The following is a 25,780-nucleotide window of genomic DNA, read 5'->3' on the forward strand; positions in this document are numbered from 1 at the left end:
CTGGTGGAATTTGGTCCCATTCCTGCTGATATCAGTTTCCAGCTGCTGAAGAGTTCGTGGTCGTCTTTGGTGTATTTATCGTTTAATGATGCTCCAAATGTTCTCTATAGGTGAAATTCAGCACCTGGACTTTTCTACTATGAAGCCATGCTGTGGTAAAAGCTGCAGCATGTGGTTTTGCATCGTCCTGCTGAAATATCAATATTTTCATCATTTCTGGATTTTTAGCCCTTTCTTGCCCCCATGCCCACTGTAGCAGGCATCAAATTTGAAGTGAGCTGATTTTGTGCATAAAAGTGTAAAATGTCTCAGTTTAAATTTCTTTAATGATCTATTGTTAATATAATATTTGCTCATGCGATCTGAAAGTATTTTAGTTTTCATTTTATTCTCATTTTAAAAAACGTCCCAACATTTCCAGAACTCAGGTTGTTCAAATTGTGGAACAGTTTTAGAATTATGTTCCTCATCATCAAATTGTAAAACAGTTGAATATCTCATCATTTACAGAACATATCATCAAAGAATCCAAAGAATCTGGGAAAATCTCTCATGGACACCATGTCCTCCGAACTAAAGAGGAGAGGGACCATCTGGTGTGTTCTCAGCGCTCAGTTCAACAAGCTGCATCTGTGACGGTATTCTGGTGTATTAGTGCCTGTGGAATGAGCAGCTTGGACATTTGGAAAAGCTCCATCAATGCTGAACCCTATAAACAGGTTTTAGAGCAACAAATGCTTCCATCCAGAAAACGTCTTTTTCAGGAAAGGCCTTGAAAATGTAAGCAAGACAATGCTAACTGCATACTGCATCTAACTGCATTACAATAGCATGACTTTGTAGTAGAAGAGTCCAGGTCCTAAACTGGCCTGGCTGTAGTCTAGACCTTTATTCTTTTTTTAAAAAAATTGGTGCATCATGAAACAAAAAACACAACAAAGGACACGCAGAACTGTTGAGCAGCTGGAATCCTGTAGCAGACACACATGAAACGGCATTCCTCTCCCAAAACTTCTGCAACTGGTCTCCTCAGTTCCCAGATGTACATGGACATATACCAGTGTATATCCCATCACTGTTTGATTAAATGTAAAGAATCTAGTCTAATTAAAGATGATGGTAGAGGATGAGGATGGCAAATAATAAAGATGGGTTTTAACTTTGTTGGTAAATGTGTTAATTCTCTTTTAAATTAGCCGAAGCAGAATTGTCATTAAACTCATTTTAAAAGGATTCATATACTTTTACAACCATTATAATGTATTATCACTATAATTACTATCTTTTTATTATAATGTTGAACAGGTAGAGTATTACAGTGTGTGTGACATGTTAGTAGCACGACTTTATTATTGATGCCAACAGCTAATTATACTGCTTAATGTAATATAACAATTCAATATTTCATTGAGGTGAATACATCTGCCTTCACAACGTAGAATATACAAATGACTTCAAATTACATAAACAACAACATAGAGAACACATCACATGTACTCAACTGGGAAAATCTATCTATCTATCTATCTATCTATCTATCTATCTATCTATCTATCTATCTATCTATCCATCCTCACTGCGCACGCGCAGAGACAGTGACGTTGTAGAGCGGAAGTCGCTGCAGCAGCAGCGCGCGCGGGGCCCTACATTTCCCCTCCTCTCCCCCCACCAGCACCACCACCCAGGCAGCAGCTGCTACAGAGCGGAGCCGGGCGGAGAGAGAGAGCGCAGTCCGCGGAGCGAGCAACTTTAACACCCAGCACCGGGAGAGGGCTTCAGTGTGTGATCAGGCGCCAGCCTTCTACACAACTACAGCTTTTTGGTCGCTTTTCTGGTGGCGACGGGAAACATATATTTATACATACACGTTAGGCAGGAAAACACACACACACACACACACACACACACACTGGGGCGGTGTGCGCGCGGTAAACCGTCAACTAGCTGTTAGCATCTAGCGTGATCATTAGCTTAGCCTGCACCGAGCCTCACCTCATCTTACCACCGCACCGAGCGAGCGAGCCGAGGGGACGGAATGGAGCTGATCACCATCCTCGAAAAAACCGTGTCTCCAGGTGACTGCAGCGCGCGCGCGTGTGTGTGTGTGTGTGTGTGTGTGTTTCCCGCTCTCTCGCGGCTAACGCGTTAGCCTCGAAAAACTTCAGAGACGGGGGGGAGGGAGGGGTGCGCGTGCCGAGGCCTTCGCGAGCCACGGCGCATGAGTAGTAAGTGGCGGCGGCGCGTGAAGCCCGGGTGTGGGTTCTTAGCATGTTAGCATGATGTATAAAGGGAGGGAAACATTCTCCTCACAGCACACATCCGGCGGGAACGTGAGGAGTTCCACACCGACCAGGGGGAGGACCACCACATGAGTACCGGGGGAGGACCGGACATGTGGGGGAAAAGTTTACCGGTTCACCGGGGGGCCATCACCCCTCCATCTCTCTCTCTCTCTCTCTCTCTCTCTCTCTCTCTCTTTTATTTAGCATTAATGCTAACTTCGCTTCATTTCCGTTTCTCGCTTTCATTTATGTAAATATATTTAAAATTACCCAGATATCTGTATTTGTAATTATATACCCATATTTCCGCTATGTAATCCCGTGTGTGTGTGTGTGTGTGTGTGTATATATATATATATATATATATAATTCCCCCGTTCCCGGATGTTAATTATCTGGTGGGTTTCTGTTAAATATTCCGAGTTGAACTTCTTGGGCGAATAAAGACGTGATTAAATGTATAAAAATGTAAGTATATTTAGTGTGTGAACAGAAGATGACCCTGCACTACTCACTGGTTACAGAAACCCCGTATATTTGTTATAATGAGGCATGTTTTAAGGTGTAAATAAATGTAGTGGGTTTTTTATTTGGGGAAAGAAAAATCTCTTTATTTTAGTCTGTTGGCAGGATGCAAACTCAGTGTCTCGTTGGTTTAATGCTAGCGAGTGTTAGCATGCCTGTGTATTTCCCTCTGTCTCACACACACACACACACACACGTTGCTGCGAACTTTGGCATGTTCAGTGTTTGATTAATGAGTTTATTTTTTAATTCTCTCTCTCTCTTTCTCTCTCTCTCTCTCCTGGTAGATCGGAATGAGCTGGAAGCAGCGCAGAAGTTCTTGGAGCAAGCTGCCATTGAGAATTTGGTACGTCCCCCCGGATCTAGCTGCTTGAGTGGGCCTGCGCAGTCTCTCTCTCTCTCTCTCTCTCTCTCACACACTTTCAACTCTGGCGCCACTCCTAGCATAGCTTAGCCTAGCTTTGATATGCTAGCTTAGCATGGCTTAGCGTTTTCACACTGCCGTACCGCACTCTTGAGACCCGGATGTTTCATATTTGAAGCATTTCCTCAATGAGGACTGTTTTACACACTGATTAAGAGGCTCTTTTTTAACACACGTAACCAGGCTGTGTGAACACGATTAAACCTCACTAGTGTGGACTAATGTGAGGACTGGATAGTGTGTAGAAAGGTTCACGAGCATGAAGTGCATAGAGAGGCAGCACTATATGCGTAATATGTTGTCATGGCCAGTGTTTTGGGTGTGTTTGCACCTCAGATAAAATATCTTCAACCCAAAAACACATGGCATGCGTTGATTACCAGGTAGTCATGTATGGCCACCTTATAATCTTCCATATGATTATGTACACACACAATGTTTTATTGAGCCCAATAACCCAAATCTAATTTGTAGCCCCTCCCCTTAAATCACCTGTATACAGAAATATTGCATATCAATGAGGTTTATTATAAATCAAAGCATTCCATGAATAGTATAGCAGCCATCTCTGCTATATCAGTGTTTTCCTGTGGAGTGTTTCTCACTTGGTGTGTGTAGACAGGTTATTCTACATGTCCATATCTGATATTTTATATATTTATAGATAGTGTGTTGGTGTGTAAGGTTTGCTTGTTACTCTCAAGTGTGCGTGACTAATCCAACCTTTAACTTCTTCCTTACAGCCTACGTTCCTGGTGGAGCTGTCAAAGGTTCTGGCAAACCCTGGCAACACACAGGTAGCTCGTGTTGCTGCAGGCCTGCAGGTGAAGAACTCTCTCACATCTAAGGACCCAGATGTGAAAGCACAGTATCAGCAGAGATGGCTGGCCATCGATGCCAATGCTCGCCGTGAGATCAAGAACTATGTAAGAAAGCACCTCAATTTAATAGGAATAACAAATAATAAAATACACAATTCCTATTTAGACCCCTATCGTGTAGTTCTTAATGTGATAGACTCTGAATCAGGTAGCCCCTGTGTATAATAACCCTAGTTTTAGATGCCCTCTAAATGTGATAGACCTGGTTTATGTAGAATGTGTGTTATATACCCTGTGTTCATGTTTGACTCGCCCCCCTCCAAGTGTACTAGACCCTGGGTTCAGGTTTGACTCACCCCCCTCCAAGTGTACTAGACCCTGGGTTCAGGTTTGACTCACCCCCCTCCAAGTGTACTAGACCCTGGGTTCAGGTTTGACTCACCCCTCCAAGTGTACTAGACCCTGGGTTCAGGTTTGACTCACCCCTCTCCAAGTGTACTAGACCCTGGGTTCAGGTTTGACTCGCCCCTCTCCAAGTGTACTAGACCCTGGGTTCAGGTTTGACTCGCCCCTCTCCAAGTGTACTAGACCCTGGGTTCAGGTTTGACTCGCCTCTCCAAGTGTACTAGACCCTGGGTTCAGGTTTGACTCGCCTCTCCAAGTGTACTAGACCCTGGGTTCAGGTTTGACTCGCCTCTCCAAGTGTACTAGACCCTGGGTTCAGGTTTGACTCGCCTCTCCAAGTGTACTAGACCCTGGGTTCAGGTTTGACTCTCTCCAAGTGTACTAGACCCTGGGTTCAGGTTTGACTCGCCCTCTCCAAGTGTACTAGACCCTGGGTTCAGGTTTGACCCCCCATTACAAGTGTACTAGACCCTGGGTTCAGGTTTGACCCCCCATTACAAGTGTACTAGACCCTGGGTTCAGGTTTGACCCCCCATTACAAGTGTACTAGACCCTGGGTTCAGGTTTGACTCGCCTCTCCAAGTGTACTAGACCCTGGGTTCAGGTTTGACCCCTCCAAGTGTACTAGACCCTGGGTTCAGGTTTGACCCCCCTCTCCAAGTGTACTAGACCCTGGGTTCAGGTTTGACTCGCCCCTCTCCAAGTGTACTAGACCCTGGGTTCAGGTTTGACTCGCCCCTCTCCAAGTGTACTAGACCCTGGGTTCAGGTTTGACCCCCCATTACAAGTGTACTAGACCCTGGGTTCAGGTTTGACCCCCCCCATTACAAGTGTACTAGACCCTGGGTTCAGGTTTGACCCCCTCCAAGTGTGATGGACCCTGGGTTCAGGTTTGACCCTCCAAGTGTGATGGACCCTGGGTTCAGGTTTGACCCTCCAAGTGTGATGGACCCTGGGTTCAGGTTTGACCCCCCCACAGGAAGCCTTTTATATATATATATATATATATATATATATATATATATATATATATATATATATATATATATATATATATATATATATATATATATATATATGGGTTTAAGTAGCTTCAAAGTGCAACCGATATTGCGCTAGTAGAGCTGTAGTCTGTTTTTTTTTTTCTGTTTTTATGTAAAATCAAAAGAAAATACAGTAAAACCCTGTTGTAGGAGCAACTAATAGTACGAGCAAACGGAGATACGAGCGACCTTGCTCGCAAAATTTTACCCTGTTTCACGAGCAAATTTCGAAGGCACGAGCAAACCCACGCTGCCGGTTCCCTGCTTTCGGCAGAGGGTCGTATCAGTCGCTTAGTTGATGACGTATCACTCGGTCGCTCTCGTTGTTTAGTGCAGCAAAAACTTAACTTTTTTTAGTTTTATTTCGCTAGAAATCTTGAAAAATGTCTCCTGAGAAAATCAGTGATTGTGCTGTGAAAACAAAAGTAAATAGAATTACCATGGAAACCGAGAAGGTTAGGATCGTGGTGTGCGTCTCACACTCACAATCAACCACTATCACATGGGTAAGTGTTAAATTATGTTTATATTACGGTCATTTGCGGTGTATTTGTTTATTAAAATAGGCTACAAATAGTTTTTAAGTGCAGAAATAAGCGATCGAATGAGATCTCGGAACGGATTAAATCGCTTTTACATTCATTCTTATGGTAAAATCAGTTCAAACATACGAGCAAATGGACACACGATTTTTCTAGAACGAATTCTGCTCGTACAACTCGTTTTTACTGTATTTATTATTTCAATATTGTGTATTGTTTTCTGCTGTTTATTGGACTGTGTAATGTTTAATTTTCCTCCATCAGGTGCTGCAGACTCTGGGCACAGAGACGTACAGGCCGAGCTCCGCCTCTCAGTGTGTGGCTGGTATCGCGTGTGCGGAGATCCCGGTCAGTCAGTGGCCTGAGCTCATTCCTCAACTGGTGGCTAACGTCACTGACCCCAGCAGCACCGAACACATGAAGGAGTCCACGCTGGAGGCCATTGGATACATCTGTCAGGACATTGTGAGTGTACTGTTCTTCCTTCATTTCATCAATACCTTCTGACAGATCACAATCCAGAACTGTCTTGTGGTTGTGTTTAGGAACCAGAGCAGCTCCAGGATAGTGCTAATCAGATTCTGACGGCCATCATCCAAGGCATGAGGAAAGAGGAGCCCAGCAACAACGTCAAACTGGCAGCCACCAATGCTCTGCTCAACTCTCTGGAGTTCACTAAAGCCAACTTTGACAAGGAGGTACTTTCTCTTTCTCTGTTATAGCCACCATGGAGCATGAGCACTGGCTTCATTTCATCACTTCATGTTAAAAAGGATAAACTGTTCCTATAAAGGTTTTTTGATTCTGGTTAAATTTTTCACAGCTCATGCAGTACAGGGCTGCTCACAATCTCATTCCTGTCCATAGTGATGTTGCATAAATGTAATAATTAAACTTGTGTATATGGAATCCTTTTTGCTATGAAATGTGTATAAGCAATAAGATTTACAATTTTTAAGCTTAAAAGCTTTAATTCAGTTTACATTTGGATTAAAAAATTTAAAGATTTCAGTGTTTTCTCTCTCACAAAAGTATTTTATCACGTCCCCCAAACCCTAGTGGTCATGATTATTTTTAATATATATTGTAGTCTGAAATGTTCATTTATTTCTCTCTTCTCAGACGGAAAGACACTTCATCATGCAGGTTGTCTGTGAAGCCACACAGTGTCCAGACACCAGGGTGAGTTTCTGTTCCTGCATCACACAACCGCTTACTAGAGGTGTGTGTGTGTGTGTGTGTGTGTGTGTGTGTAACCCATCCATGTGTTTTTATTTAACTTTTTTAGGTGAGAGTAGCAGCATTACAGAACCTGGTGAAGATCATGTCCTTGTATTATCAGTACATGGAGACGTACATGGGACCTGCGCTGTTTGCAGTGAGTACTCACCCCGGGCTGTGTCCCAAACCTAAAGGCTTCAATAATCAGCATGTGCTTACCTGGATACTGGATTTGTAATCTGCTCACAATGTTCTGTATGAAGAAGTGAAGATCTGTGTGTGTGTGTGTGTGTGTGTGTGTGTGTGTGTGAGATGAGTTATCTTGTCATAGATGTGCTTATGCTTGTTTTTAGAGGTGTTTTACAAGTGTAATGCCATATTTAATGAGGTTGAATATAAAATCCATTTCATGCACTGCATAACCCTCTTTTAATCTCTTTCGCTCTCATTGGTGTGTTTAGATCACAATTGAAGCAATGAAGAGTGACATTGATGAAGTTGCCCTACAAGGGATTGAGTTCTGGTCAAACGTGTGTGATGAGGAGATGGACTTGGCCATTGAAGCCACTGAGGTAGATTTCTGTTTTTATTATGATAAAGGTTTGACATGTATAAAAATATTAAAAGCGAGATTGTCAGTATTGAAAACGGTGTTGTAACACCAGGCCATAGCAACATTTCAGTGTTAAACTTATCAGTGTTGAATTAACTAATGACCAGTCTGTACTGATTTATTATTGATTATGTCTATTATAGAGTAATGAGCATTTGGATTAGAGTTCTGAGCTGTGTGTGTGTGTGTGTGTGTGTGTGTGTGTGTGTGTGTGTGTGTGTGTGTGTGTGATTAATTGTGGTTAATGTCTCTGGTATGTTATGTTATTAATTTGATTTCCAGGCGTCAGAGCAGGGCAGGCCACCAGAGCACACCAGCAAATTCTACGCTAAAGGAGCTCTGCAGTACCTGGTGCCCATTCTCACACAGACCCTCACTAAGCAGGTGGGTTACACTCGGGTGGGGTGTGTGTGTGTGTGTGTGTGTGTGTAAGCAGTTCACAGGCTGTTAAACACATGAAATGAATGAATCTGTGCATAGTGCTTATATGGGTTGATAACTGAAACATCATGAGAATAAGCATTGACTGGTGATGTTCTTGTAAACGATTGTGTGTGTGCAGGATGAGAACGATGACGATGACGACTGGAACCCATGTAAAGCGGCCGGCGTGTGTTTAATGCTGCTCGCCACATGCTGTGAGGACGACGTTGTACCTCACGTCCTTCCCTTCATTAAAGAGCACATCAAACACCCGGACTGGCGCTACAGAGACGCTTCCGTCATGGCGTTCGGATCCATCCTAGAAGGACCAGAACTTAACCAGCTCAAACCGCTAGTCATCCAGGTGAGTACAGGAGTCTGTTCTTACTCTCATGAACATGTTTATTAAAGCTTTGTGTTGACCTGTGTTTGTGTGTGTGTGTAGGCCATGCCCACTCTGATTGAGCTGATGAAGGACCCTAGTGTGGTGGTGAGGGACACCACTGCATGGACGGTGGGGAGAATCTGTGATCTGTTGCCTGAAGCTGCCATTAATGAGTTGTACCTGAATCCTCTGCTGCAGTGCCTCATCGAGGGCTTAGGGGCCGAACCGCGTGTCGCCTCTAATGTCTGCTGGGTAAAGAAAAGTCTTATTATTATTATTATTATTATTATTATTATTACTACATTTTGTTTCTTTAATAAGTGTGTCAAGGCATGTAGCACAACACAGTGAGCTGATGGAAGTGTTCTTGTATTCAGGCATTTTCCAGTTTGGCTGAAGCTGCATATGAAGCCACTGATGCTGCTGAAGATCAGGAGGAACCTGCCACCTACTGCCTCTCCTCTTCATTTGAACTCATCGTACAGAAGCTTCTGGAAACCACAGACAGGTAGGGGTTCAGTTACAGAACAGTAGACTGGTTAAAAATCTGATCCTAATCCTGGACAAGTACTTATGTCTTTTATTTATTTATTTATCTATTCTTTATTCACTGCATCTTTGAATATTGTTTCTTTAGTCTCCCATGCTTTTTCACTCTTTAATAGTGTAGATGTAGGGAATTCCACTCAGTAGTGATGTACTGATTGTGTGTGTGTGTGTGTGTGTGTGTGTGTGTGTGTGTGTGTGTGTGTGTGTTTCTCTCCGACAGGCCGGACGGACACCAGAACAACCTGCGTAGTGCTGCGTACGAGGCTCTGATGGAGATTGTGAAAAACAGTGCTAAGGACTGTTACCCTGCAGTGCAGAAAACCACGCTGGTCATCATGGAGCGCCTGCAGCAGGTTCTGCAGATGGAGGTCAGTCTTTTATTACTGTATACATGATCATTATTAGTCCTTTATAACAGTCATGGGTATGTATGTGCAGATGGGAATGTGATGTTTTCTCTCCCACTGAGCAGCAGCTGTATGTTGGAGTACTTCAATGTTAGTTTAATCTCTCTCTCTCTCTCTCTCTCTCTCTCTCTCTCTCTCTCTCTCTCTCAGTCTCACATACAGAGCACATCAGACCGAATCCAGTTTAATGATCTCCAGTCTCTGCTTTGTGCAACACTGCAGGTCTGTACACCACCCACATTATTCACTCAGTCTTCTGCTGGTCTCAGAGGCTTGTTAAGGGTCTACAGCATTTGTATCCAAGGTGCATGGGTACTTTACATAGTGAACTCTTCACTTGATTTGAGTCTCAATGATTTTTGGTTAGTCTTAGATAGATTAGTGTGATCATGGAGATGACTTAGTGCATGACTTCACACACCTGAAGTACCTGTAGTACTGGTTGTTAGTGTGCTCAGTGTGTTTAAGGATGGAGGAGATTAGTAAAAATACGCCTGAGTTATAAAATCACAAACTCTAGGTGCAGATCAAATCTGTGAAGCGTGTGTGTGAAAACTGGGTAATTATTCAAGTTTTAAATGTAGTCACATGTGAGCATGATGTGTGGTAAGAATTTAAAAGTCCACCCATCACTTTGGTGAATACGTTAGAATATCATTCCCCTCCTTTTTTTTCCCTCCCTTTCTTCTCCCCTGTTCTTGCATCTTTTCATCTCTTCCTCAGGACATGGGGTTTAAGATGTGAGGGGAAGTAAGAGGTGTGATTATAGGAATGAGAAGCATTCAATGTGTCTGCCTTTTAAAATTCATAATAGAATGATGTTTGTGGTAGTGAGAGGAAATAAAAATGCACTCTTGGTACAGTTTCTGCTAGAAAGCTTGCATCTTACGTTCTGCACTTGTTCTCTTACTCTCTGTAGAACGTTCTGCGGAAGGTGCAGCACCAGGACGCTCTGCAGATTTCAGACGTGGTCATGGCGTCTCTTCTGCGCATGTTTCAGAGCACAGCTGGATCAGGGGGTGTGCAGGAGGATGCCCTCATGGCTGTTAGCACTCTGGTTGAAGGTAGATTAATTCGTTTATTTTTTTTTCTTTCACCAAATATACCTAATCTGTTGCACATTGAGTATTGACTTCCATATTGACTCATATTTCATATAAATCAGTAGTAATTCTTAATCAAAAATAGTGATATTTACTCTATTTAAAGCAGAAGCTGGACTTAGGCGCTGTCCCAAACTACATTATTTCTTTCATCATAATAATAATAATAATAATAATAATAATATACTGCTGTTTGTGCCAGGGGTTGGAGGAGTATTTGATTTTGCAGTGTGTGTGTGTGGATTTAAATTGACTCCTGTTAATGCTGCATGTGAGTTAGAGATGTTAAAACCACTGATCTCGTGTGTGTAAACAGTTTTGGGCAGTGACTTCCTGAAATACATGGAAGCCTTCAAACCATTCCTGGTTATTGGACTGAAGAACTATCAGGAATATCAGGTACATGCAGGTTCCTTATGTGACTGATGTTCTGCTCCTAAAGTCAGCCTTATAAATAGTTTTAAGCGTAGTTTGAAGTCTGTTCAGGTGTGTGTGTGTGCGCGTGCGCATGGTTTTTCAGAAATTGTGTGTGTGGAGTTTCCTGACTGGGGTTTCATTTATTTACAGAAAAAACTTTTAAATCACAAGTAATGATTTGTGTATAAAAAAACAAAAAAAACACGTGGTCACTTTCAAGAGGGTGAGAGAATAAAATGAAAACATGAATGGTAGTTTGCAGATTTATACGTGGTAATTATGACTGGTGTGTGTGACGACAGTTTCTCCTGCTGCTATGGAGATTGGCGTGTTGGGTTTTTAGGTCGTCACAAATTAAAGAGTCTGTCTAAACCCTTTGTGTGTGTTTATACACTCTTGGTACTGACAGGACTCCACACTTTTTGAAAGCCTTATTTTGTAGTTGAATTGAATGGAGTTCTCACTAGTGGTAATGTATAGAACATTTCATTGAATGTTGTGTGTCTGTGTGTAGGTGTGTCTGGCCACGGTGGGTCTGGTGTGTGACCTGTGTCGAGCGCTGATGGCCAACATTTTGCCTTACTGTGATGAAATCATGCAGCTGCTGCTGGAGAACCTGGGCGTAAGTATTTGACCTGTATAACGTAAGTAAACTGCAGCTTTTATTAGAGGTTGATCGATTATTTTTGTAATTGTTCAGAGTCGGCCGATTGTGCTGCAAATTAGACGATTACTAGGCAGCGCATCGAACTGCAATGTAGACATGCCCCCCCCCCAACACCACCACCAGGTGGCAGTAGTCTGTATTCTGCTTCGAAACTGGGAAACCGGAAAAGCTAGAACTGTGAATATTTAAATCTAACGCCGTTTCCACCTGCCGCCATCATTACGTACGGATTCCTGTAGCCTTTTGCGTTCCTGGTGTGCGCGATTTGACATGCAGAAATACAGCCAACGCCGTCTGATTAGTCATCATTGCGGAAGAAAACTAAAGCTAACCGACGCTTATCATTCTTTTCAATCTAGCCTTTTGGAGAGAGGTGTTAGTTTAATCACCACATTATCTGTGTAAAGCTGCTTTGAGACAATGTTCATTGTTTAAAGCGTTATACAAATAAAATAAAAAAAATTAATTGTTAGTGAGCCTCCAACCAGCTGTAGGTTAGGACTGCACATGATCTGTATACAGAATTGCTTACATTCTCTCGCTCTCTGTCTCTCTCTGTGTGTGTGTGTGTGTGTGTGTGTGTGTGTGTGTAGAATGAGAACGTACACCGGTCTGTGAAGCCACAGATCCTCTCAGTGTTTGGTGACATTGCTCTGGCCATCGGTGGGGAGTTTAAGAAATATCTGGAGGTTGTTCTCGACACACTTCAGCAGGCATCTCAAGCACAAGTGGACAAGGTAGCACACTAACAGCTAGTATGACATCAGAACACAACTATTAATCTTAATCTTGTGTACTACGGTAAAACACTTCATGTTGTGTGAATCAGCCTGAATGTGTGTGTGACGACAGTTCCTCCTGCTGCTGTAGAGTTTGGCGTGTTGGGATTTTAGGTTGTCACAGATTAAAGCGGGTCTGTCTCCACTCAGTGTGTGTTTCTGTACACTCTGGGTACTGACGGGACTCCACACTCTTTAGTGAATCTCACCATTCTGTGTGGTTTAAATAATAATAGTCTTTGTTTCTGTGCATTCTTACTGAGGGTTTTTTTTTTTTCTGTTTTCAGAACGACTTTGACATGGTGGATTATCTGAATGAGCTTCGTGAAGGCTGTCTAGAGGCATACACAGGGATCATTCAGGGCCTCAAAGGAGACCAGGAGAATGTTCATCGTGAGTTCTCCACACAAACACGCATATACAATGGCTACTGGTACTGTGATTTTTAGGTTGTAACTGCTTGGTGTGTGTGTTAGCGGATGTGATGCTGGTTCAGCCACGTGTGGAATTTATCCTATCCTTTATCCACCACATTGCTGAGGATGAGGATCACTCTGATGGCGTGGTGGCCAATGCTGTCGGACTCATCGGGTAAACATTCTTCTCTAAATCTCCATCAATCACACAGCAATAGATAACGGAGCAGGTTTCCCTGATCTCTGTGTAGGAATAAAGAGGATGGGGCTTCTAATCTTGCAGAGTGGAGATTATTCCCACATTTAATTCTTCTAGGTTGACCTCCACTTTAGATTGGCTCCACCCTTCTAGAGTGAGACTGCTGCAGAGATTGTTTTAGGTTAAACGTGTGTGTGTGTGTGTGTGTGTGTGTGTGTGTGTGTGTGTGTGTAGTGACCTGTGCACAACATTTGGTAAGGACGTGATGAAGCTAGTGGAGGTTCGTCCTCAGATTAACGACCTGCTCACAGAGGGACGACGATCCAAAACCACCAAAACCAAAACTCTTGCCACGTGGGCCACCAAGGAGCTTCGCAAGCTCAAGAGTCAGGCCTGGTGAGTGTCCAGCTCTCCTGTTTCCTCAGTGCTTCTGCATCTGTAACAGGGGTTCCATGGTTTTAAAAAAAAAAATCCAAATTTTACGATTTAAAGTCTTCGCTTCACTTCAAAACGACTTTTTTAGCAATCGATTATTATTCCATCGGAGCAACACTTAATATACAAAAGAAAATAGGACGGGTCTTAATTCACATTTTATTGCTGAAATTTCATACAAGAATATCTGAAACACAAACCCATTTAGTGCATTTAATTGCCACATTACATCACAATGTAAATGCAAATATATACATAATCATAAATAAAAATCTTTCACATTAAGAATGGTAAACATACCGTGTTGTGTTTTCTTATAGTTTGAAATGATCACAAACTTTGGCCTGAATCTCTTCACCACTTGTTTTCTCTCCATTCCTCTGTTTTTCATTCTGCAGTCTGGGTTAAATGTCCAAAGCGCTCCTGGGTTTAGCAGGTGGTGTGTCAGTAATAATGGTCCGTGGGGAAACATGGTGTTCCATGTGTGTTAAACATAATGAATAATTTGCTTCAATGTTCTTTTTTTTTTTTGTATTCTAGTTACTTAATTAATCGATTTATCCCTTGTTTTCGTTTCTGTGATGTGGTTCTGTTTTGCTAGTATAAATATAATTAGCTGGTTTACGTCTACAAATGAGGCCAACATGCAACAGTCAATCAGCTTTCTGTTTAGTGCAAATCTCTCAGGATTGTGCCACAGACATAAAACTTAATATTCAGCGATGGGGAAAGTGAGTGTGGTGATACTTAACTGAGCCCTACATTCATTTATTTTAAAGTTAAGGCTAATGGTTAACGACGTGTGTGTCTGATGTGGTGATATTGGTCTTGCATTTCATTCTTAAAGGTCTTAAAATGTGTTAAATTTGACTTGGTGAAATCTGCAGAAACCCTGTGTAGACATGTTACACACTAGTCAAGTGTTTCTGAACATCTTCTGTTCGCATCCACTCTGAGGAAAAATTGCTTTGCTTCCTGTACTGATGAACATTTTGTAGCTTTCACAGTATTTACCTCTTTTCTTCCCTTCCTCCTTCTCTGTCCTTTTCCTGGTTGTGTTTCAGATCCATCATCGCCGAGGGGAACGTTAACACACCGTGAGAGAAGCGGCCGAGTGGAGTTGTGTTTTTGGCACGCGCGCGTGGGAACAGAAGTGTGTGTGTGTGCGCTGATCTGAGTGTCTGAGAGTGCGAGAGCGAGTGAGCGAGCGAGTGAGCGTGACGAATGAGATCACACCACCTTCTGAATGAAGATTCCAGCAGTCGAAAAAGGAAAGCAGGCTGATCAATAAAAACAGCAGCCTGTCCCCCTCCTCTCCTCCTTTTCCTGGTTATATCCCTCCAACCTGAATCCGGACATTCCTCCCTCTCTATCTCTCTCCGAGCTCCTTTTCTCCTTCATCTGTGGACTCAGTATGGACAACATGAACTGGATTAGTTTCCTAGCACCTCTGTAAGCTCTTAGTATAAACCGTGAATAATCAACCCCTGGGGGAAGTGGGAGGGGGTGGAGCAATTTCCCAAAAAAGGACTACTTCACTCATTTAGTGGATCTGTGAAGCCCTTCCCACTCTCCCCTCATTTTGGATTTTTTTTTTTTTTTTTTACTTCTTTTTCTTTCACTTCTAAGCACTATGAGTTTCCGACTTGGTGAGGACACAGGGAGGGAATCGAACATCGCAGCAAACCTGGCTGCTGGAGACCAAGATGGCCAACTGAGAGCATGTGTGAGTGAGCGAAGGGGTTTTGGTGTTTCTGCACCACCCCCTCTCACCCCCGGCCCCTCCCCCTTTCTGTTTCAGCTTATGAGAAATAAACGTAGCTCTTAATGCTGTTTTTCTGCATATAATTATAAGAGGGAGACGATTGGCTTTTTTTTTTACAGCACTTCAAAAAAAAAAAATACAGCTGCTCTTCCTTGAAATCACTGAAATGTTCACTTTCTTTAGTTTTTTTACTTTTCAGTACATTTGCGTTTTCTTGTTTTTTCTTTTTTTCCCCCTTGTCATCGATGTGGGCTCCGAGTTCCAGACTTTTCTTTTCAGTCAGCTCAGTTTAGAGACTCGAGGGTTCTCGCTTGTATTGAGCACTTATGGGGCGTACACGAAGGGATCGACGACTCTGAGGTGGAAGCACCCGATTTACATTTAAGTCTCCCTAAATGGGATAAAAAAAAAAATACTTCAGGACAAAAAGTGCCAAAAAAAAAATCAATGGATTACAAGGCATAAATTTCTTGTTTGCCGCATCGTAAAGGGGAAAATAAAAATTAAATAAAACCTTGTCGAGTCAAATTGCGCTCTTGTGCTGGGTTTTGGACCCTGGTTTAGCTTTTTCTGCTGCACTTGGTTGGGAAAAGGGAGACTTCCGAGCTTGTTTAAAAATGAGTGAATAAATAAGAGAGAAATCAGATGTTTGTATAAGGTTATATTTTTCCATTGCTCTGAAAGAACCCACAATAAAATGATATCAAACATTCCCCTTATTGCTTGTCGTACTTCACCTTCATTTCACTGTGCACAGAAATGCCATATGCAGCAGCAGAGTTCAGTCCGATCATCAAACTGTCAGGGATCAGACTGTAGGCCACGCCCCTTCCTGGTCTCGTCCAGGTTTAAAGATTTCAGTGAATCCCAGAGTCAGATCCTGAACACCTCCCCAGATCTTCTGAGCAGTGAGATGGAGAATTGGAGACTGCTGTATCAGGCAGTGAAACATTTCCTTTAGTATATTTTACTCCAAATGTAATCGCCTTTAGTTCTTTTTTTTTTTTTTTTTTTTCCTCCTGGTTCTTTTTTCTTCTTAAGACAGTAGTTTACTTTTGTCACATGAGTTTCAAAAGCCTCATTTTTTTTTTTTTGTTGAAATGAAGTTGTGTAATTTCCTAACTAACCCTTTCCTCTTGTTAGTTCCCTCTTAGTGTGTCTCTGTTCACTGTAAGAGAACTTCTGAAAGGATTCCTGGTATCTAGAGGTTGCTGAAGGTTACACCTCATGTTAAAATGACACGCATATATATATATATGAAGAATGATTTTGGACGTTGGTGGTTTGGGGAATGTTCTGGATGTTCTGTGTAACCGTGTACGGTGTCTGTAGGAGTAAAATAAAAAAAGAATGGGAAATAATCAGCAGTTTGTCACTCCTACTCGTTTTCTCTTATCTACAGATCAGTGTAATGAGAGTGTTTGGGGAAAGACGGATATCTAAACCTGCTGAAAGTCTAAAGGAAATGATGAAGCCATGTCTGAGTGTTGATGCCTGTGTGTAGCAAGAGAATACAGTTGCTCCTGAGGACAGTGTTTACTCGAATATTTACACAAAATATCAGATTTTTATATGCAAAGTTTAGTTTCTTTTCGATGTAATGAAACTTAAAACCCTACCGAGGACTTTATACTGGTGTGTTTACTGGAGTTATTCTTTAATTCAAATGAGCGCCAAAATAAAGTTCATTTAATTTCGAAGTGCATGAACATGTTCCACTGTGGAGAATAAACAAATCCCCGGAAGTCACTGCGGGGTTTGTGTTTTCTCGGTCACGAGACCGGAAGTGTAGTTTGAGTAATAAACGTATCAACCTAAACTGTTATTGTTTGTATTTTTTTGTAAATAAATACATTATACATCTCACGATAACGTAAACGCAAGTACATTTAAGCTTGTGAATGATTCAAAGATCTACCAAATGGCGCTTTTTGGTTACGTGCTGCTTTTTTTTTTTTTACTTCCTAGTTTGTATGTCGGTTCGTGATGACGTCACTGCGCACTCGGGCACTTCCGTAAACCGAGAGCCAGCGGCTAAGCGCGCGGGAGCGCGCGCTGTTAGTTCGCATGTGTAGCTACCTTAAAGCGGCAGCGCGCTTCATGAGGACTGACGGAGAAGCGGATTTTAATGTCTTTTATCAGAGGGTTTATTTCGTGTCTTTCTGACTGAAATGTGAGCCCGGGTTCAGTGTACGTGGTGTAGGACAGCGGGTTTATTATATCTATATTATAAATTATTTATATATATATATATATATATATATATATATATATATATATATATATAAAGGCGCAGGAGTATCGTTGCTAGCGTAGGCGCTAATAAAGAAAGAATCTACAACAAAAACGGTGATGACTTCCGCTCGCTCCCGCTGAGGTGATCCAGGCGGACAGGTGATGGAGGTGTGAGGATAGAAAGGGAGCGGGAGCGGGAGCGCGCACGGGGATGATGAGTAACGTGAACGTGAACGTGAACGCGCAGAGTCCCGACTTCGTGCTCATGCGCTTGGTTTCTGCAGCGGAGTATGATGACCTGGAGCCGGAGCCTGAGGAGGTCCTGTCCCCTCATCAGAGAGTGGAGAAGAACAGCGGGATACCTCCCGGAGGTGTTGGAGGTGGTGGAGGCAGAGAGGAGCCGAACTACAGCTCAGACACACAGACCTGTCAGTGGATCCCTGTGCTCAGACTCAGTAACAGTGAGGAAGTTCAGGAAGGACTCTGTTACAGACATGGACACCTGAAGGAGCGATTGAGAGGAGACAAACCCACAGATGGTCACCTTACGCCCACAGACACGCTCAGAACTGGGACCAGGACCTCCACCCTGGATCCCGTGTTGAACTTGGCACCGCAGCTGAGTGAGACCGGACCGAGAACAGACGTGTCCCGGAAGGAGGATGGAGACGCCTCGGTGTGTTCCTGTCAGACTGGAGAGGATCCGAGTGAGACCAGTGATGCCCTGCTTGTTTTGGAGGGTTTGGGTACAAACCAAGTAGGACATAAGGGGGGTATGAGGGAGCAGACGGTTCTCACCCAGACTCTGAGCGACTCCACGTCTCTGAGCGGACTGATGTGCCAGCTGACTTCTGACCCCTGCTGCCCGAATGACCCCACCGCTGCCACCTCGGCCCCTCCCAGCCGCCCACCCACTCCCAAACACGTGGGCTCGTCCCTGCAGCTGTCGGCGTGCGGCTCAGGGGGCTCCGGGGGCTCAGGGTGCAGGGACAGGGAGCGAGGGAAGTCCAGGAAGGGATCGCTCAAGGTGTGTTTGAGTAAACTGTTCCGCACCAAAAGTACCGGCAGCGCCCACGCAAGTCATGTGACCAACAAGAGGCCGTCCCTCACCTCCTCCACTTCGTCTGGAGGCAGCCTTGTAGACCTGTTCGGCTCCGGAGATCCCGACACACCCAGGTCAGGACATGTCCCCTTTTAATGGTCCAATTAACAGTGGCATTAACATGCAAATCTGTATATATATACACACACACACACACACACACACACACACAGCCCTAACTAGCCTGTTACCATGACAACCCAAGTTAGCTAGTGGAAGTAGCACAATGTGCATGATTGGTTTGACCTGATTGGTTCTGTAATGTAATGACACAACAGTGTAAATTCATCTGTAGCCCCTGAACATCATCATCATCTTCTTTTAGCTTCTCCTATTAGGAGTCTCCACAGCGGATCATCTGTCTCCATACCCCCCCCTGTCCTCTACATCTGTCTCTTTCACACCGACTGCATGTCTTCCCTCACTACATCCATAAACCTCCTCCTTGATCTTCCTCTTTTCCTCCTTCCTGGTGTCTCCATCCTCAGCGTTCTCCTGCTGATATCTGCAGCCCCTGAACACTCATTAACACAAGTGAAGTCATGTGTTGTGGTTATTAACGCTGTTGTTGTGTAGTTGTGTAAAAGTGATAACATTACTGTGTGTTGGTTCATTTCTCACTTTCACCCTTATACACAATTGGACATTTTATGACGAGGTTGAGGAACAGAAACAGGAAGTAAAGCTCACACACACTGCAGGTCTTTCTAACACGTGCACATCTGCACGTCCTGGTAGCTCCGCCCTGTTGATGGCTCTGCAACTCACATTATTTTGATTGCCCCACCTTCTTTGTTGACTCCACCCCTTATTACTATGTGTAGTGTGTCTAGTGTTTGAACTGTTTATATATGTGGACAGTGTGAGAGACTGAAGTGTGTGTGTGTGTGTGTGTGTGTGTGTGTGTGTGTGTACCAAGTATGTAAGTTATTAAAGTAAGATATATTTTGCTAATCAGTGTTAACTAGCTGCACCGCTTTCACTCAATACTATACTAATACACATATTTTTCCTTCTGTGTGTGTGTGTGTGTGTGTGTGTGTGTGTGTGTGTGTGTGTGTGTGTGTGGTAGGTCTCAGATGGTCCGGCCTCACAGTGACTCTTACTCTCCTGTTCCCTTCACTGGTGAGCAAATCACTTTCTCGTTTACACCTGTGTATGATGCTTCTTATCTATCCATCTATCCATCTCCTGTTCCTCTCTCTTTTTCTCTCTGTTTGTCTTTTCTGTTTGTTCTTCCCCATTTGTATTTTTATCTTTTTTAATCTTTCTATCAATCTTTCTCACCATCTTTGCTGGTCTCTCTCTCTCTCTCTCTCTCTCTCTCTCTCTCTCTCTCTCTGTAATGTTCAGGTGAGACCATGTCTCTGGTGGATGTGGACATTTCTCAAAGGAATGTAAACTCTCTCCATCCTCCCACTCCTCCTCCTCCACCCAGGAGAAGTCTCAGCTTGCTCGGTACTGTCTTTCCCTCCTCTATCTGTATGAATTTCTATCTCCATGACTTCCTCTGCATTTCTTTTTGTCCCTCAGTGTTACAGTGTAGATATGTGTGTGTGTGTGTGTGTGTGTGTGTGTGTGTGTGTGTGTGTGTGTGTAGATGATTTGGGAGCACCTCAGGCCGGACGCTTACTCTCCTCAGCGCAGTCACTACAGCCGTCACACACACATTCTTACACACACATTCAACACAGCTTGAGTCTGAACGGTAACAAACACACACACACAGGTATATTAACTAATAGTTATTTTCACACACACAAGTAAAAGTCTTCGTTGTGCTGTTGTAGATACGACTCTTCGCAGTGTCCTGCCCAGGCCACACCCCCTTCAGAATGACAGCCAATCGGGTGTTCCGGTGCAGCGCCAGTCCCTTTTGTGTCCTCTGACCAGCAGCTTCGCCACCAGCCTTCGAGAGCTGGAGAAGGTGAGACATCCGTCTGACTGTCTAGACATATCTCTAATTTATGTCATTGCGTCCACTAGATGAGGGCTGAGCAGGAGGAGTGACTCACGTGTGTGTGTGTGTGTGTGTGTGTGTGTGTGTGTGTGTGTGTGTGTGTGTGTGTGGTTTAGTGCGGGTGGTACTGGGGGCCGATGAACTGGGAGGATGCAGAGATGAAGCTGAAGGGGAAGGCAGACGGCTCGTTCCTGGTGCGAGACAGCTCAGACCCACGCTACATCCTCAGCCTGAGCTTCAGATCACAGGGGGTCACACACCACACTCGCATGGAGCACTACAGAGGTACACACACACACACACACTTCAGTTCCACGCTTCCTGTTTCTCTCTGAAAACTGTTGATTCCTACACACTTGTAGGCGTGTGTTTGTGCGAGGATCAGACACACTGCCCCTGTTTTACATACACCTTTAGAGCAGCTTCATGTCTTCATGTTGTTTTCACTTGTGTATCGTTTGCTGGATGTGTGTGTAGGAACAGGAAGTGGTGAAAAAGAGGAAGTGATCCAATTCTAAAGAAAACACTTGTTCCCTTTAAGACACTCACAGCTCCCTCATTAACAGTATAAAGTTCCTCCTTTTTCTTCTTTCATTTTCTCAGAATTAGAATGAGATATACAACTTCAGGAGCTAAACACAGCCAGGGGTGCCAATACTTTTAATCAAGGGGTCTTCTCCTTTAGTTACATTTTAAAAGTCATTACAAACTATATGAAAGGGCACTGGGTAGAGTGTAGAGGTGGGCCATGTTAGACTCTAGTGCACAAATGCCCCAGCTGTGCTTACAGGGTCCCTCAGAGAGAAGGTGAGTTCTGTTCTGTCCCAAAAATGCAGCTTTTGGTTCATCACAGTGCAGCATAACACACACTGAAGTGCACTCTGAAGACTGCCCTCTTTCTCATACACACTTACAGACTAGATCCTGATTGGCTAGAGTCACTGTGATTGACAAGATGTAAAAAAGTGTTTGCCCCCTAAACCTAATCACTGCTTGGGCCGCCCTCAGCAGCAACAACTGTAATCAAGCGTGTGTGAAAACTTGCACTGTTTCTGCACTGTGGAGGAATTTTACTCCACTCATCTCTGCTGAATTTTGTAACTCAGCCACATTGGAGGGTCTTCCAGCATGAACCCCCTTTTAAAGGTCATGCCACAGCATCTCAATAAGATTCAGGTCAGGACTTTGACTAGGCCACTCCAAAGTCTTCATTCTGTGTCTCTTCAGCCATTCAGAGGTGGACTTGCTGGTGTGTTTTGGATCAGAACCCAAGTTCGCTTCAGCTTGAGGTCATGAACAGATGGTAGGACATTCTCCTTCAGGATTTTTTGCTAAACAGCAGAATTCATGGTTCCATTTATCACAGCAAGTCTTCCAGGTCCTGAAGCAGCAGAACAGCCCCAGACCTTCACACTACCACCACCATATTTCACTGTTGCTATGATGTTTTTTTTCTGAAATGTGGTGTTACTTTTACACCAGACGTAATGGAACCCACAACTTCCAAAAAGTTCAACTTTTATCTCATCAGTCCACAGAGTAATTTGCCAAAGTCTTGAGAATCATCCAGATGTTTTCTGGCAAAACTGAGACGAGTCTTTGTACTTTTTGCTCAGCAGCGGTTTTGGGCTTGGAACTCCGCCATGCTGACCATTTTTGCAGAGTCTCTTGCTCATGGTGGAGTCATGAAAACTGACCTTCACTGAGGCAGGTGAGGCTGCAGATCTTTGGATGTTGTTGTGGGGTCTTTTGTGATCTCTTGGATGAGTCATCGCTGTTCTCTTGGGGTAATTTTGGTCAGCTGGTCACTCCTGGGAAGGTTCTCCACTGTTCTATGTTTTTGTGATTAGTGAATTATGGCTCTCACTGTGGTTCTCTGGAGTCCCAAAGCTTTAGAAACGGCTTTAGAACCTTTTCCAGACTGATGGATCTCAATTATGTTCTTTCTCATTTGTTTCTGAATTTTTTTGGATCTCTGCATGATGTCTAGCTTTTGAGGATCTTCTGGTCTCCTTCACTTTGTCAGGCAGGTCCTATTTAAGAGATTTCTTGTAATCAGGCCTGGGGGTGTGGTGAGAGAAATTCAACTCAGGTGAGATAAACCACAGTTTTAACAGGGGGGCAAACACTTTTTCACAGAGGGCCATGTAGTTTTGGATTTTATTTTCCCTCAATAATAAAAAGCTTCATTAAAAAACTGCATGTTGTTCACTTGTGTTCTCTTTTACTAATATTTAAATTAGTTTGATGATCTGAAACATTAAAGTGTAAAAAAGTGAAAGAAAATAAGAAATCAGGAAGGGGGCCAACACTTTTTCACACCACTGTACACACTGTGTGTATGTGTATGTATGTGTATATTTATATATAATATTTAATTGGTTAAAATAATTATTTAATTAGATGTTTGACTTATTATAAGTATATAAAACTAATTCAGGGTATTTATGTAAGAAAATGCACTTAAAAATCTACAGCCACATATTAAGTATAAAAGCTGAAGCGATTTGTGTAAATCTACATTTGTATTGTATTTTGCAGATGGCAATTTGTTGTGCAATTATAAACATCTAGAATATATAATTAATTTATATAATATTGTTATAATAATTAATTTATTATAATAATTAAATGATATGTGATGGAGAGGGTGAAGAAAAGAGTGCAGGCAGGGTGGAGTGGGTGGAGAAGAGTGATAGCAGGAGTGATTTGTGATAGAAGAGTATCTGTGAGAGTGAAAGGGAAAGTTTATAGGAGTGTGGTGAGACCTGAGATGTTGTATGGATTAGAGACAGTGGCATTGAGTAAAAGGCAGGAGGTGGAGCTGGAGGTAGCAGAGCTGAAGATGTTGAGATGTTCATTGGGAGTGACGACGATGGACAGGATTAGAAATGAGTTTATTAGAGGGACAGCGCATGTAGGACGTTTTGGAGACAAGGTGAGGGAGGTGAGATTGAGGTGGTTTGGACAGGAGCAGAGGGGGGACATGGGGTATATCAGTAGGAGAATACTGAGGATGGAGACACCAGGAAGGAGGCACCTGGTTCCTCTCAAGGTTTCTTCCTTATGCCATCTCGGGGAGTTTTTCCTTGCCACAGTTGCTCATCAGGGACAAACTTACTTACAAAGAACATATTTACATTTAATCACCACATTATCTGTGTAAAGCTGCTTTGAGACAATGTTCATTGTTAAAAGCGCTATACAAATAAAAATGAATTGAATTGAATTGAATTGAATTGAATTGAATTGAATTGAAAAGAGGAAGAACAAGGAGGAGGTTTATGGATGTGGTGAGGGAAGACATGCAGGTAGTTGGTGTGAAAGAGGCAGATGTAGAGGACAGGGGGGAAGATGATCTGCTGTGGCGCCCCCTAATGGGAGCAGCTGAAAGAAGAAGAATTGAATGATATATGCAAAAAAATAAAATATTCAAACATTGAAAACAAGCATGTGAAGGTAAAGGTCACAGTAAATCATGTTTGAACAGATAAGTTACTGTGGTTGTAGATAACAGGCTTAATAAAAAAAAACATTATTGTACATAAACATTCACTGAAAACCACAACAGTGAGTAAAAATATGATCATTTACTGCTGCTGTTATTTGCTGCTTTCAGATTGTGTTTATTTACAGATCCAGTGTGACTGTTCTGTATTTACCAACAGTTTATACAAGAACACTTCATTAAACTACCTTTCACACATGTGTGTGTGTGTGTGTGTGTGTGTGTGTGTGTGTGTGTGTGTGTGTGTGTGTCTTTAGTCTGTGGTGTCATCCGAAGTTTGAGGATCGTTGTCACTCTGTGGTGGAGTTTATCGAGAGAGCCATCATGCACTCCAAAAACGGGAGATTCCTCTACTTTCTGCGCTCACGCGTTCCAGGTGAGTTCAACCTCGCTCCATCATCATCATCATCATCATCATCATCATCACCTGTTCAGCCTCACACCATCATCACCTGTTCAGCCTCACACCATCATCAGCTGTTCACCCTCACACCATCATCACCTGTTCAGCCTCACACCATCATCACCTGTTCACCCTCACACCATCATCACCTGTTCACCCTCACACCATCATCACCTGTTCAGCCTCACACCATCATCACCTGTTCACCCTCACACCATCATCATCAGCTGTTCACACACACACACACACACACACACATCACACACACACACCACTGCCCACATACACACACACACACACACACACACACTGCCCACACACACACACACACACACACACACACACACACACACACACACACACACACACATCGAGGAGCTACCACTGCCCACACACACACACACACACACACACACACACACACATCGAGGAGCTACCACTGCCCACGTACACACACACACACACACACACACACACACACACACACACACACATCGAGGAGCTACCACTGCCCACGTATACACACACACACACACACACACACACACACACACACACACATCGAGGAGCTACCACTGCCCACACACACACACACACACACACACACACACACACACACACACACACACACACATCGAGGAGCTACCACTGCCCACGTACACACACACACACACACACACACACACACACACACACACACACACACACACACATCGAGGAGCTACCACTGCCCACGTATACACACACACACACACACACACACACACACACACACACATCGAGGAGCTACCACTGCCCACGTACACACACACACACACACACACACACACACACACACCACTGCCCACGACACACACACACATATCGAGGAGCTACACACACACACATATCGAGGAGCTACCACACACACACACCACTGCCCACGTATACACACACACACACATACACACACACACATCGAGAGCTACCACTGCCACACACACACACATCGAGAGCTACCACTGCCCACGTACACACACACACATATCGAGGAGCTACACACACACACATCGAGGAGCACACACACACACATCGAGAGCTACCACTGCCCATGTACACACACACACATCGAGAGCTACCACTGCCCATGTACACACACACACATCGACACT

At 43.5% G+C, this 25,780-nt stretch overlaps 2 protein-coding genes across 2 annotated transcripts; both read left to right on the forward strand.

The window, feature by feature from the left end:
- Window positions 1-1,604: 1,604 nt before the first annotated feature.
- kpnb1 (karyopherin (importin) beta 1) lies at window positions 1,605-16,140 on the forward strand. Its single transcript, XM_046835271.1, has 22 exons — window positions 1,605-2,075; window positions 3,095-3,153; window positions 3,975-4,157; window positions 6,307-6,507; window positions 6,588-6,740; window positions 7,165-7,224; window positions 7,331-7,420; window positions 7,725-7,835; window positions 8,159-8,260; window positions 8,439-8,663; window positions 8,745-8,936; window positions 9,062-9,192; window positions 9,454-9,601; window positions 9,791-9,862; window positions 10,560-10,704; window positions 11,060-11,142; window positions 11,675-11,782; window positions 12,421-12,564; window positions 12,894-12,999; window positions 13,083-13,197; window positions 13,456-13,617; window positions 14,721-16,140. Coding segments are annotated over exons 1-22 (2,631 nt in total). The 5' UTR covers window positions 1,605-2,035; the 3' UTR covers window positions 14,722-16,140.
- Window positions 16,141-17,433: 1,293 nt separating this feature from the next.
- LOC124375717 (suppressor of cytokine signaling 7-like) lies at window positions 17,434-21,909 on the forward strand. The gene is made up of 7 exons (XM_046834280.1): window positions 17,434-18,832; window positions 19,831-19,883; window positions 20,112-20,216; window positions 20,359-20,466; window positions 20,549-20,685; window positions 20,835-21,003; window positions 21,196-21,909. Exons 1-7 carry the CDS (start codon window positions 17,868-17,870, stop codon window positions 21,234-21,236), a joined length of 1,578 nt encoding a protein of 525 aa, XP_046690236.1. The 5' UTR covers window positions 17,434-17,867; the 3' UTR covers window positions 21,237-21,909.
- Window positions 21,910-25,780: the final 3,871 nt, after the last annotated feature.

Source organism: Silurus meridionalis, chromosome 22 (assembly GCF_014805685.1).
Source record: "Silurus meridionalis isolate SWU-2019-XX chromosome 22, ASM1480568v1, whole genome shotgun sequence".
NCBI lineage: Eukaryota > Metazoa > Chordata > Actinopteri > Siluriformes > Siluridae > Silurus > Silurus meridionalis.